General features: G+C 41.8%; 1 protein-coding gene across 6 annotated transcripts in view; it reads right to left on the bottom strand.

The window, feature by feature from the left end:
• The window catches only part of wdfy3 (WD repeat and FYVE domain containing 3), a 363659-nt gene that overhangs the window by 264482 nt on the left and 85288 nt on the right, over nucleotides 1–13889 (bottom strand). For all 6 annotated transcript variants that reach the window (XR_013498143.1, XM_078213959.1, XM_078213927.1 and 3 more), the window contains one exon: nucleotides 9681–9891. Coding sequence is in view for 5 of the 6 variants with exons in the window: in XM_078213959.1 (XP_078070085.1) it covers nucleotides 9681–9860 (180 nt within the window). In the remaining variant the exon portion in view is untranslated. The remainder of the gene's footprint in view (nucleotides 1–9680; nucleotides 9892–13889) is intronic.

The following is a 13889-nucleotide window of genomic DNA, read 5'->3' on the forward strand; positions in this document are numbered from 1 at the left end:
AGACAGAGGGTAGAAGTGGAAGGGTGCGTTTCTGAGTGGAGGGCTGTTACAAGTGGCGTTCTTCAGGGATCAGTGCTGGAATCTTTGCTGTTTGTAAGAGATATATAAATGATTTGGAGGAAAATGTAACTGGATTGATTAGTAAGTTTGCGGACGACACAAAGGTTGATGGATTTGCAGATAGCGATGAGGACCATCAGAAGATACAGCAGGATACAGATCAATTGGAGACTTGGGCGGAGAGATGACAGATGGAGTTTAATCCGGACAAATGTAAGGTAACGCATTTTGGAAGGTCTAATACAGATAGGAAATATACAGTAAATGGCAGAACCCTTAGGAGTATTGATAGGCAAAGGGATCTGGGTGTACAGGTACACGAGTCACTGAAAGTGGCAATGCAGATGGAGAAGGTAGTCAAGAAGGCATACGGCATGCTTGCATTCATCGGCCGGGGTATTGAGTTTAAAAATTGGCAAGTCATGTTGCAGCTTTATAGAACCTTAGTTAGGCCGCACTTGGAATATAGTGTTCAATTCTGGTCGCCACACAACCAAAAGAATGTGGAGGCTTTGGAGAGGGTACAGAAAAGCTTTACCAGGATGTTGCCTGGTATGGAGGGCATTAGCTATGAGGACAGGTTGGAGAAACTTGGTTTGTTCTTACTGGAACGACGGAGGTTGAGGGGCGACCTGACAGAAGTCTACAAGATTATGAGAGGCATGGACAGAGTGGATAGTCAGAAGCTTTTTCGCAGGGTGCAAGTGTCAATTACTAGGGGGCATAGGTTTAAGGTGCGAGGGGCAAGGTTTAAAGGAGATGTACAAGGCAGATTTTGTTTACACAGAGAGCAGTGGGTGCCTGGAACTCGTTGCGGGGGGAGGTTTTGGAAACGGATACTGTAGTGACTTTTAAGGGGCGTCTTGACAAATACATGAATAGGATGGGAATAGAGGTCCCTGGAAGGGTAGGGGGTTTTAGTTCAGTCGGGCAGCATGGTCGGTGCAGGCTTAGAGGGCCGAAGGGCCTGTTCCTGTGCTGTAATTTTCTTTGTTCTGAAGACTGAAACGAAATGCCATTGTAATTTTCCATGTAGTGCATAGAACATGCCCCAAGGTGAGGTTGCCTTCCAAACAGATGAATGCAGGAATACAAGAAAAATGTTGAATTCGCTTGAAAACATCGTTTGGAAAAATTACCATTCTATGACTTTATTTTTTATTAAGAATGCATTCATCCCTATTCTCAAAATCCTTCATTTCTTACACTGAATTTTAAAGCAGCTGCTCAATATTTTTCTCCTTAATACTGTACTTCTAACATGAATATGTTTGTGTTTGAAATGGTGATATTTTTATATTTCCAAGTTGATCTCCCATGATTTTATAAATTGCCAGTTGTATCAAAATGTACTTTATGGGTGCTAGAGTTTGAGGGTAAAGGTGGGGAAGGAAAAGTGGACTGTGGGAAAATAACGGACTGAGGGTCGAGTCATTGTGGCACAGGAGACCTTCATTCAGCCCATCAAATCGATGCCAGCTCAGCTCAGAGAATTCCAGTTCGTTCCATTGCCCATGCTTTATCCCTGTAACCCTGCCAAATAATTTCCTTCAACTGCTCATCAAATGTCATTCATTGGTCTCAGGTTCCACTACCCTCATAGGCAGCAAATTCAAGGTTGTTACCATTCATTTCATTATGTTAAAAAGTTCCTCCTTACAGTCCCTGCATCTCTTGCCCAAAACCTTAAAATTTGTGTTGCCTCGTCCTTGTACCATCAGCTAATAGGAAAACTTTGTTTTTGGTCTACCTGATCTAAATAATGATAGATTGCTCTGAGGGATTCAGGAAGTGGGTGTGCAACTATGTAAGGTCACCCATTATGCTGGGGACAAGGGGGCAGGGGGGAGGGGGATGGGAGAAATCAAGTGGGAGAAATGGGCAAGTTAACTATACCTAGCTCTATTAATTGGTTGAAGTGGTTATTGGGGTGGAGGTGGGCCTATTTTACTGCTTTGTGTAGAGAGAAGATAGGAATTGCACATGATCCCATGTTAGTACCCTCAGAAATATAGGAAGTAGGAAGAGAAGTAGACCTTTCAGCCGGTCAATACTGTTCTGCCATTCAAATAGATCAATCATGCCTGGTCATCAACTTCTACGCCATTTCCCCCCACTATCCCCATACGCTTAGATAGCATTAGTATAAGAACATAAGAATGAGGAGCAGGAGGAGGCCATTTGGCCCCTCGAGCCTGCTCGCCATTCAATAAGATCATGGCTGATCTTTTCGTGGACTCAGCTCCACTTATCCGCCCGTTCACAATAACCTTTAATTCCTTTACTGTTCAAAAATTTATCTATCTTTGCCTTAAAAATATCCAAAGAGGTAGCCTCAACTGCTTCACTGGGCAGAGAATTCCATGGCTTCACAACCGTTTAGGTGAAGAAGTTCCTCCTCAACTCAGTCCTAAATCTGCTCCCCCTTATTTTGAGGCTATGCCCCCTAGTTCTGGTTTCACCCGCCAGTGGAAACAACCTCCCTGCTTCTATCTTATCTATTCCTTTCATAATTTTGTGTTTCTATAAGATCCTCCCTCATTCTTCTAAATTCCAATGAATATAATCCGAGCCCACTCCTCATAAGCCAACCCTCTCACCTCCAGAATCAACCGAAGTGAATCTCCTCTGCACCCCCTCCAGTGTCAGTCTATCCTTTCTCAAGGAGACCAAAACTGTACACAGTACTCCAGGTGTGGCCTCACCAGCACCTTATACAGCTGCAACATAACCTCCCTGTTTTTAAACTCCATCCCTCTAGCAATGAAGGAAACTTATCCTGAAATCTATCTATTTCTGTCTTGAACATGCTCACTGATTGACCTTGCATATGCCCTCTAGGGTAGAGAATTTCAAAGATGCACCAAACTCCGTGAAGAAATTCCTCCTCATCTCAGTCATAAATGGCCTGCTCCTTATTCTGAGACTGTGCCCCCTGGTTCTTGACTCACCAGCCAGGGGAACAGTTTACCCACATCTACCCTGTCATGCCTTGTAAGAATTTTATAAGTTGTACTTATTTCATTTCTCATTCTTCAACACTCTGGAGAATACAGGCCCAGTTTAGTTAATCTCTCTTCCTGAAACAATGTGTGATTGTGAAGATATGGAGTGCATCAGTAGGGAATTAATGATTTCTTTGCTAGGTGACATTTTGATGCTCAGTGGAGGGTGGCTGATGTATACGAGGCCCCATCATTCCTCAGCTGGTGAGAGCTGTGCCAGGTTAGACTGTTGCTGAGTTGTTGAATGAGTTGAACTGATAAGATTTCAATAATTGATTGAAAGTTTGTTGTCAACTTTCGAATATCGTTACTATTCCTCCTGGGTCAAGTTTAACAAAGCAGCAGCAGACTTCAAAGCTCACAAAGTCATGCCAAATTTTAAAATGAGCACATTACTGGCGTATCCTAATCAGTATTAGCTTAAAAGGACCATCAAAGTGGTAATCACAATGTTGCAACTTTTTCAGAGTCAAGGGTAGAATTTACATGATCGCTGAAGATGAGGTCAATGTTGGACCCAGAATGAAAGATCCGACAAATGTATGGGAGAAATGAGTCATCCAACCATTAAGCTTTTAAAGAATAACTTTTTTTTTAAAGAAACAAGATAGGAAGCTATTGGTCAACACAGTGAGTCTGTCCCATAATGTTGGTTGAGTCTCAGCATACTTAATGAACTATCAAACATGACCCTAACAGCGCCAACCACAGGCAGAAGACCCAAGAGATGTTGCAATCACTCACCATTTTTAATGTACAATTTTAGGTATCAAATATACTATTTGGAAGATTCAAAAATGAACTCTGTAATAAACAAACCACTCTAAAATATTCAAAAATATTGTTTTGCCAGCAAAAGAATTAGTCTAGTCCTCAGAAAAAAAAGCTTTCAATTTTCAAGAATAGATAAGACATATTGTAATACCAAAATGCACTTTGATATTATTTCCACGAAAAATAATTTACAAGCATTATTTACCGGTTGTTTACAGTTCAGTGGTTCAAAAGCATTATTGTATATTTGAAAAATATGGTAGAAAACATTCACAACAAATTTTAAATACTTATAGTGGATTTTCAAGCTCCCAAAGTGGATAAGATAGATCTGATCATCAACTGCAAATCTGATCATCATAGCCTCTGCCACAATTTAACTTGAACTATTTGAATTATCTTAGAATTGCTACAGTGCAGAAGGGGGGCATTTGGCCCATTGCGTCCATACCAGCTTTCCAAATAAGCATCATGACTTAGTGCCATTCCGCTCGCTGCATTTTCCCCATAGCCGTGCACATTGTTTCTATTCAAATAATCATCCAATTCCTCTTGAATGCTTTGATTGAACCTGCCTCCACAAATCTTCCAGGCAGTGCACTCCACACCCAGACCAGTTGTTGTGAGAAAAAGACTTTTCCTCGCATCATATTTAGTCCCTTAGCAAATTACTTTAAATCTGTGCCTTCTCATTCTTGACGCTTTTATGAGTGGGAGCAGTTTCTCCTTGTCTACTTTGTCCAATCCTTTAATGATTTTGAACATCTCTATTAAATCTCCTCTTAGCCTTCTTCTCATCAAGGAGAAGAGTCCACCTCTCCAATCTATTCTCATAACTGAAGTTTTTCATTCCTGGAACCATTCTTATAAACCCTTGCTGCACTCTCTCCAATGCATTCTCCTTCCTATTGTGGCATCCAGAACTGTACACATTATTCCAGCTGAGATCAAACTAGAGTTTTGTACAAGTTGAGCATCACCTCCTTGTTCTTGTACTCTATGCCACTATTAATAAAATCCAGAATACTACATGTTTTATTAACTGTTCTCTCCACCTGTCCTGCCATCTTGAATGACGTATGCACATGTACACTCAGGTGTCTGCTCTTGCACCCCCTCAAGATTTTTACCCATGTCTCTCCATGTTCTTGCTACACTTCTTCACATTGAACTTTATCTGCCACCTTTCTGCCCACTCCACCAACTTGTCCTTTTGAAGCTCCACACTGTCCTCCAGGTTACAATAATTCCAAGTTTTGTGTCATCCGTAATCTTCGAAAGTATCTGTTCTACACTGTTAGACATTTTATTTATACTGCCAGATTTCCTCTTAGAAATCTTCTTCTTTGGTTTAAGTTTTCCCATTACATTCTTATAATGACTGGAATCGACAAATTAATTTCAGTAACCTAACAAAGATGTTGCTTACTTGTCAGAGAAAAAGTCAAAAGGTTTATTGTTTTAAAATAATTAATAATCCTGATTGAATTAATGCTGCATATACTTTTCTTATAAAACCCTTTCCCACAACAGTGACGACACGTCACAAATCCTTCAATGGCTTTGATGTCGCGTGGGATGCTCTGTGGTGTTGAAAGTGCCGTATAAATGCAAGCCTTTCTTTTCCAATTTCAGCATATATATTGCCAAAGAAATAATGACATTATACTTACAAAAGATTCATCATGTCTTCTAAATATTTATGTTATAGCAAAACACACTCTGGGTGCCCTCCCGACTGGCGACTTTGGTGGGGGCAGGATGCATTTATTCAGGCAGGCGGGTAGCAGATGGGGACTTTTTGCCTCCATCCTGATGAAGTCTGTGGTCCGTAATGGCAATACAACGATTCTAGGACTCAGGTTGGCACCATCCAGCAGCAGCCACTGCCTCCTAATGGCACTGCAATTCCATGGAGCTACTGGCCTCCAACTGGATGGCAGCTCTCAATTGGCAGGACTTCTGCCCAAGTCCTTGATCCCAGGAAAAGGCCCACTGCTAGCCTGTCAAGTGTCTGAATGAAACAACATGCGTGGGCCATTCCTAAAAGAAGGGCTGCAGGGCTTTCACCAGTTCTTTAGCGAGTGGTTGAGGTCAGAGTTGCCTTCACAAGATTCCAATCTCTGTTCTCAGGCTACATCTTCAAATTAATTAAAACAGCTAAAACTCCCTAGTTTTAGCTGTTGTAATATACTTTAGACAAGTAAGCCACAATAATGTTTAGCAGCAATACCTTTCCTGCAATAAGCACAATTATGCTAAATATTCATGTAATCAAGACAAATATCAAAGCAACTGTAACTTTAACATGGTGGAGTTGGTCATTATGCAACAGTTGTGCAATGCATTATGCTACAGCAGTCACCCACAAATTCCAGAATTATTTATATGCTTTCTTCCCTTATTTGTGAAGGTCACATATCTAATAAATGAAATTGGGTGTAAGCCTATCCTTATCAAAATCGGATCCTTGCTTCAGTTATTTATTAATACACATAGCCCAAATGCAACTGGATTTGGATAATAACCATTGAAAACTGGCTGCAGGAAGGAAGGTTCAACAGCATCCTGAGGCATAAATCACGTGATTATTCATGTACAAACTTTTACATGGGTTACAAGGGCAACAATTTATCCAGCCAGAGCTTTTCTCATTGACTTTGGTTTTCTCGCAGAGGTTATGATTCCATGGTAGTTGTCAATATCCAATACCTTACCTAAGTGGTCCCATTTATATGTGAACCGTGGCAATTTAGCGTTGGCAGAATATTTGACAGTGGAGATCATCATAATTAATCTTGGGGTAGTTAACAGCCACATATTCACATTTGTGGACGAAGGGATAATCATCGGCAGCGCGAACCCTAGATGTCTTTTTCTTGTGCAATCAAGGCCTTCTGCAACTCTTACACAAAGCCAATTGTTGTCCAAGTTAAAATCAGCTAACTTGGTACATACAGATAATCATCTCTGGGGCATTCTTTTTTTTAATGCTCAAGAGGCAAGATTAAATCTCAAAGGCATTGGCATTATCCCCCTCTCCTAACTATTTTGAAGATCAAATTAAAATGCTTTTCATTTTATGATAGCTCAGGTTCAGTGATAGAATGCTTGCTTCTGAGACAAAGTCAACAATTCAAAAATCACTCCAGGTATTGATAATGTAATCAAGTGTAACACTTCAGTACAGTAGAGGAATGCCATATTGTTGAAGCTGCTGTCCTTTCATTGTGGTGTGGAATCAAGGCTGTGTCTGACCAGTCAGTGGACATAAAAGATTCCACAGTGGCATTTAAAGAGAAGCAGGGTATTTTCTCAGGGCCCTGGCCAACATTCATCCCTCAAACAACACAACTTAAAATGGATCAACTGGTCACTCATCTTATTGCTATTTATGAAATCATGCTGTAAACAATTTTTGACCCCCATATGTAGCAGTGGCAGCATTTCAAAAGTGATACATTGGCAAGGAGGTTTTTTTTGATATCTTGAAAACAGGAAATGCATTATATAAAAGCAAGTTTGTTCTTTCTTTTTATTCTTGATATCGCATGGCCATCGCAGAGTGACAGAATTGTTACAGCACATTTGGTCTGTTGTATCTTTGTTGGCTCTTTGCAGGAGCAGCTAGCCGCATTCCCCAACCCTGCAAATTTTCTCTTTTCCAGGTGTTTATCCAATTCCCTTTTGAAAACCTCAATTGAATCTGCCTCCAACACACCCTCAGGTAGTGCATGCTAGGTCCTAGCCACTGTGTAAAAATATTTTTCCTCATTCTATGTTGCTGCTCTTTTGCCAATCACCTTAAATCAGTATCCTCTGGGTTTTGACCTTTTCGCTAATGGGAACAGTTTTTGTCCCATCTACTATTGCGATACCTCATGATTTTGAATTTATATCAAATCTCCCCTGAATCTTCTCTTCCCAATTTAAGTCCCTCATCCCTGGAACCATTCTCATAAAACCTTATTGTATCCTCTCTAAAGCCTTCATGCCCTTCATACGAACATCTCGCCAAGGCCATCTCCACCCCCCATTTCTTGCCTTCAAACAACCTCAAACAGACCATTGTCCACAGCAAACTACCCAACCTTCAGGAGAACAGTGACCACGACATCACACAACCCTGCAAGATGTGCCGGATCATCGACACGGATGCCATCATCTCACACCATCCACCAGGTACACGGTACATACACTTGTGACTCGACCAACGTTGTCTACCTGATACGCTGCAGGAAAGGATGTCCCGAGGCGTGGTATATTGGGGAGACCACGCAGACGCTACGACAACGGATGAATGAACACTGCTCGACAATCACCAGGCAGGAGTGTTCTCTTCCTGCCGGGGAACACTTCAGCGGTCACGGGCATTCAGCCTCTGATCTTCAGGTAAGCGTTCTCCAAGGTGGCCTTCACGACACACGACAGCGCAGAATCGCTGAGCAGAAACTGATAGCCAAGTTCCGCACACAAGGACGGCCTCAACCGGGATCTTGGGTTCATGTCACACTATCCGTAACCCCCACGACTTGCCTGGACTTGCAAAATCTCACTAACTGTCCTGGCTGGAGACAATACACACCTCTTTAACCTGTGCTTAACCCTCTCTCCACTCACATTGTCTGTACCTTAAAGATTTGATTACCTGTAAAGACTCACATTCCAACCATTATCTTGTAAAGTGAGTTTGTGTCTATATATGTCCTGTTTGTGAACACAACTCCTCACTCACCTGAAGGAGCGACACTCCGAAAGCTTGTGCTACCAAATAAACCTGTTGGACTTTAACCTGATATTGAGAGACTTCTAACTGTGCTTACCCCAGTTCAATGCTGGCATCTCCACATCTTAAATTTAATGGACCACATAACTGGTCATTCCACCAGCTGTTCACTATTACTCTGTTCCCTGTCACTCAACCAAACTTTGCATTCACACTGCTACTTTCCCTTTTAGGCTTCAACTTTGCAGTGCCTTGTGCAGCACTAAATCAAACACCAAAAACACATCAATTGCATTCACCAACCCTCTCTGTTCCTCATCAAAAAACTTAATTAAGTTGGCAAAACTCGATTTGCTTTCAACAGATCTGTGCTGACTTTTGTTAATTAATCCACACTCGTCTGAGTGGCATGAATTTTGCGCTGGATTACTGTTTCCAAAAACAACACCCAGGATGAAATGTCTGGCCTGTAATTACGAATAGCAATTTTAGAATAAAGGAACAATCTACAAAAACATGCAACGTAACAAAAGGTTTTCATAATCCAAAATTAGTGATGTACAAATACTATCTTTTGTCAAAAATCTAATTTTCTTTTAGCATTCATAAGAAAGAGAAAATGAAATATTGTATGGAAGAGAACAGTGCCACACAATTAATTCAGCATCGATTTATGAATGTAATCCATTTGTGAGGCAGTCTGTCAACATTAAAAAAGTACTGTGTAGGAAAAGTAAATAATCCTGAAAGCAATTCTAACTTCAGCACATTCCTTGATCATCCCTTACAGATCAAACCAAGACTTATGGGACTCATCACATTTGTGGGCATAAACAAACAACAATATAAAATTGAACAGTTCCAAAGGAGGTCATATTGGACTCAAAACGTTAACTCTGTTTCTCTCTCTATAGATGCTGCCAGACCCGTTTTTATTCCAGATCTTCAGCATCCACAGTATTTTGCTTGCATTCGAACATAAAATTCCCCAATTATTCATCTTTTTCAATTCTGCCCAAGTTGTAGACAAAGTTGCTCTTGCCTAAAGGTCCAGGTTTTCTTACCTGACCAGCAGTTCTTCCCTCTACCAGTGCTAACGGGACACCTGTACTCACCCTGTTGAAAACTGGCAGCATCATGTAGAGCTTTTCTTCCTGTTCTTTTTGTGTCATGTGCCTTGGTGAATGACACAGTTCCATGAAGAGGCGACGCAAGTGCATAAGGCCAAGTGCATTATCCTGAGGACTACATTCTTCCTGCCGTGGACGGCCCATGATTCTCTTCACCATGTTCATTTTTCCCAGCTTCCTGAAAACACGGCCAACCCTGTTAAACAACAGTTTTAGTGTTAGTGTAGCTAATTTGAGGTCAGACATTTTTACATTTGTATTTACATAGTAAATGGTTTAGCAAAATAATTCTAAGATTTTACGTTAGGTATTTGACAAAATCTTTAATAACTTCCTAGAAATTTCTGAAATAAAATTTTCTGTACAGGAATTTCAAGATGTTTTCTAAGCTTACAGCATTGATTAAATATTAAAAGACAATTGATCACATTTTTTACTTTTGTTCAAAAATGTTACAGCATTCTGGGAGGGTCAAAGTCAGGATCAATGCAGACCACAGCTCATTAGGGCTTGAATATTGGATTTCATAGAACATAGAAAAGCTACAACTCGAACAGGCCCTTCGGCCCACAGGTTGCGCCGAACATGTCCCTACCTACTAGGGGCGGCACGGTAGCACAGTGGTTAGCACTGCTGCTTCACAGCTCCAGAGTCCTGGGTTCGATTCCCGGCTCGGGTCACTGTCTGTGTGGAGTTTGCACATTCTCCTCGTGTCTGCGTGGGTTTCCTCCGGGTGCTCCGGTTTCCTCCCACAGTCCAAAGATGTGCAGGTTAGGTTGATTGGCTAGGTTAAAAAAATTGCCCCTTAGAGTCCTGGGATGCGAAGGTTAGAGGGATTAGCGGGTAAAATATGTGGGGGTAGGGCCTGGGTGGGATTGTGGTCGGTGCAGACTCGATGGGCCGAATGGCCTCCTTCTGCACTGTAGGGTTTCTATGATTCTATGATTCTACTAGGCTTACCTATAACCCTCTATCTTACTAACTTCCATGAACTTATCCAAAAGTCTCTTAAAAGACCCTATCGAATCCACCTCCACCAGCAGCCGATTCCACGCACCCACCACCCTCAGAAAAACTTACCCCTAACATCTCCTCTGTACCTACTCCCCAGCACCCTAAACCTGTGAACTCTGGCAACCATTTCAGCCCTGGGTAAAAGCCTCTGAGAATCCACTCTATCAATACCTCTCAACATCTTATACACCTCTATCAGGTCACCTCTCATCCTTCGCTTCTCCAAGGAGAAGAGACCTAGCTCTCTCAACCTATCCTCATAAGGCATGCCACCTAATCCAGGCAACATCCTTGTAAATCTCCTCTGCACCCTTTCTATGGCTTCCACATCCTTTCTCTAATGAGGCGACCAGAACTGGGCAAAGTACTCCAGGTGGGGTCTGACCAGGGTCCTATACAGCTGCAACATTATCTCCCAATTTCTAAACTCAATTCCTCTATTGATGAAGGCCAGTATTCCATATGCCTTCTTAACCACAGCCTCTACCTGCGACGCTGCTTTGAGCGTCCTATGAACCCGGTCCCCAAGATCTTTCTGATCTTCCACACTGCCAAGCGTCTTACCCTTAATATTACATTCTTTCATCCTATTCGACCTGCCAAAATGAACCACCACACACTTATCTGGGTTGAAGTCCATCTGCCACTTCTCCACCCAGTCTTGCATCTTATCGATGTCTCGTTGCAACGAGACAAAACGAGTAACGGTGTTAGAAGATGTGCCAAGAAACTGTTTTGACTCTAGGTTTAGAGGACATTTTAAAAGATGCCAAAAGTTGATCATGACATTTGTTTGGAGGTAGTCACCACACAGCACCAAATAAATCTGGCTTATTTCAAAATATTAAACTCTCAAAATCTAACTTCAGCAAAATATGACGAGCTCTCTCCCTTCTCCTCTCCCCTAACCCCCAACTACAACAACGGCATATTTATTCCCATCAACTACAAAAACTTCATTCGGTTTGCATCAGAAAAAAAGCATAATGTTTTCAGTTTTATTATATAATGGAGGTTTAAGAAAGCTTACTCAAAATTATTTTTTCAAATTGAAAATTTATCTTGCAACATGCTCATCAGACTTCCCCTTGCCCACACAAAATATAGACAAAATAATCAATTAAAATATGTACAACAGGACATTGCAGAAAATGTCCCAACTTCATTATTCTGACAAAGTTCCCACCAAACAGTTGATCAAAGAACTTCAATTCCTGCCTCCCAAGTCAACTAGTTTTAATAGTTCTCCTTTATCAGGTTCAATTCCTGGCTTGGGTCACTGCCTGTGCGGAGTTTGCACGTTCTCTGTGCGTGGGTTTCCTCTAGGTGCTCCGGTTTCCTCCCACATTCTGAAAGACGTGCTGGTTAGGTGCATTGACCCGAAGAAGCGCCAGAGTGTGGCGACTCGGAGAATTTCACAGTAACTTCATTTAAGCCTCACTTGCCACTAATAAATAAAAAATACTGTCCCCCTCCACTTCAAATCTGTTGTCACCTTCCCTCTTCCTCCTCATCACATTTATTGATTTTCAGGTATAGCTGTCTGCTTTGTCATTCTAGCGAAGGTTCCAACCCAAAATACAGATCCTTCTTTTTCAGGCTCACCTTGTGCCTCTATCCTTGGCCAACCACTACAATCTTTGCTCTTCCTCCACCAGCCTCCTCTCTTTCACTGATAAGTTCCCCGACTCTATTAGTAGGTGCAGTTTAGCCTGAACAATGCTAACTTAGTTCAAACCACCACTAGTCATGCTCCAGTTATGCCTTTTCTCAGCTTCTAAGCGAGTTCTGGATGTTCTCGAATTTGACCTTCCTTGAGCATCAAGGCTACATTTTTGCACTGAACTAGAGGTTTTCAGAATCACGAGGGATCTGGACAGAGTCAATTTGGAAAAACGGTTCCTGTTGATGGAGGCATCGAGAAGAAAAGGAGAAAAATTTAAGATAACTGGCAAAAGGGGCAATGGCGACATGAGAAAAAAAACATGTTCATGCAGCAAGTAGTTTAGATCTGCAATTTACTGCCTCAGTGTGAGGTGAAGGGAGATTGAATTGAGGCATTCAAGAGGGAACTGCATTATCTGAAAAGGAAGAATGTGCAGGGCTATGGGGAGAAGGCAGGGGAATGGCACTCGATACATTGCGCAGATATGACAAGCCAAATGGCCTCCTTTTGTGCTGCAACAAATCTGTGATTCTGTGAAATCTGTGATATCACATGGAGTAGATCGAATTGACTGAAAACTGACATCTGTGGCGCTGGGGACTTTAGCAGGCAGCCAAGATCTATCATCCATTCAGCACTTCTGGCTGAAGGTGATTGCAAATGCTTCAGGCATGTATTTTATACTGGCGTACTGATCTCTACCATTATTGTTGAGCCACATCTTCCAGTTAGTTTTCAGTTGTCTACCACTGTTCACCATTGGATGTCGTAGGACTGCAGAGTTTTGACCTGATGTGTTGGTTGTGGGATCAATTTGCTCTGTTGTATGCTTCTTTCACCATTTTAACATGCATGCCTTCTGTTGCAACTTCATCAGATTACCATCTCATTTTTAGCTATGCCTAATACTGCCCTGAAATGCTCTCCCACACTCTTAACTGAACAAGGGCTGGTTCCTTGGCTGATAGCAGTAGTAGCAAGGGATACAAGAACATAAGAACTAGGAGCAGGAATAGGCCATTTGGCCCCTCTAGCCTGCTCCGCCATTCAATAAGATCATGGCTGATCTTTTTGTGGACTCAGCTCCACTTACCCGCCCGCTCACCATAACCCTCAATTCCTTTACTGTTCAAAAATCTATCTTTGCCTTAAAAACATACAACGAAGTAGCCTCAACCACTTCACTGGGCAGGGAATTCTACATATTCACAACCATTTGGGTGAAGTTCCTCCTTAACTCAATCCTAAATCTGCTTCTCATTATTTTGAGGCTATGCCCCCTAGTTCTAGTTTCACCGGCCAGTGGAAACAACCTCCCTGCTTCTATCTTATCTATTCCCTTCATAACTTTATATGTTTCTATAAGATACCCCCCCTCATTCTTCTAAATTTCAGTGAATATCGTCCCAGTCTACACAGTCTCTCCTCATAAGCCAACCCTCTCAACTCCAGAATCAACCTCATGAATCTCCTCTGCACTCCTTCCAGTGCCAGTACATCCTTTCTTAAGTAAG

The sequence above is a fragment of the Mustelus asterias genome, chromosome 1 (genome assembly GCF_964213995.1).
Source record: "Mustelus asterias chromosome 1, sMusAst1.hap1.1, whole genome shotgun sequence".
Classification (NCBI taxonomy): Eukaryota; Metazoa; Chordata; class Chondrichthyes; order Carcharhiniformes; family Triakidae; genus Mustelus; species Mustelus asterias.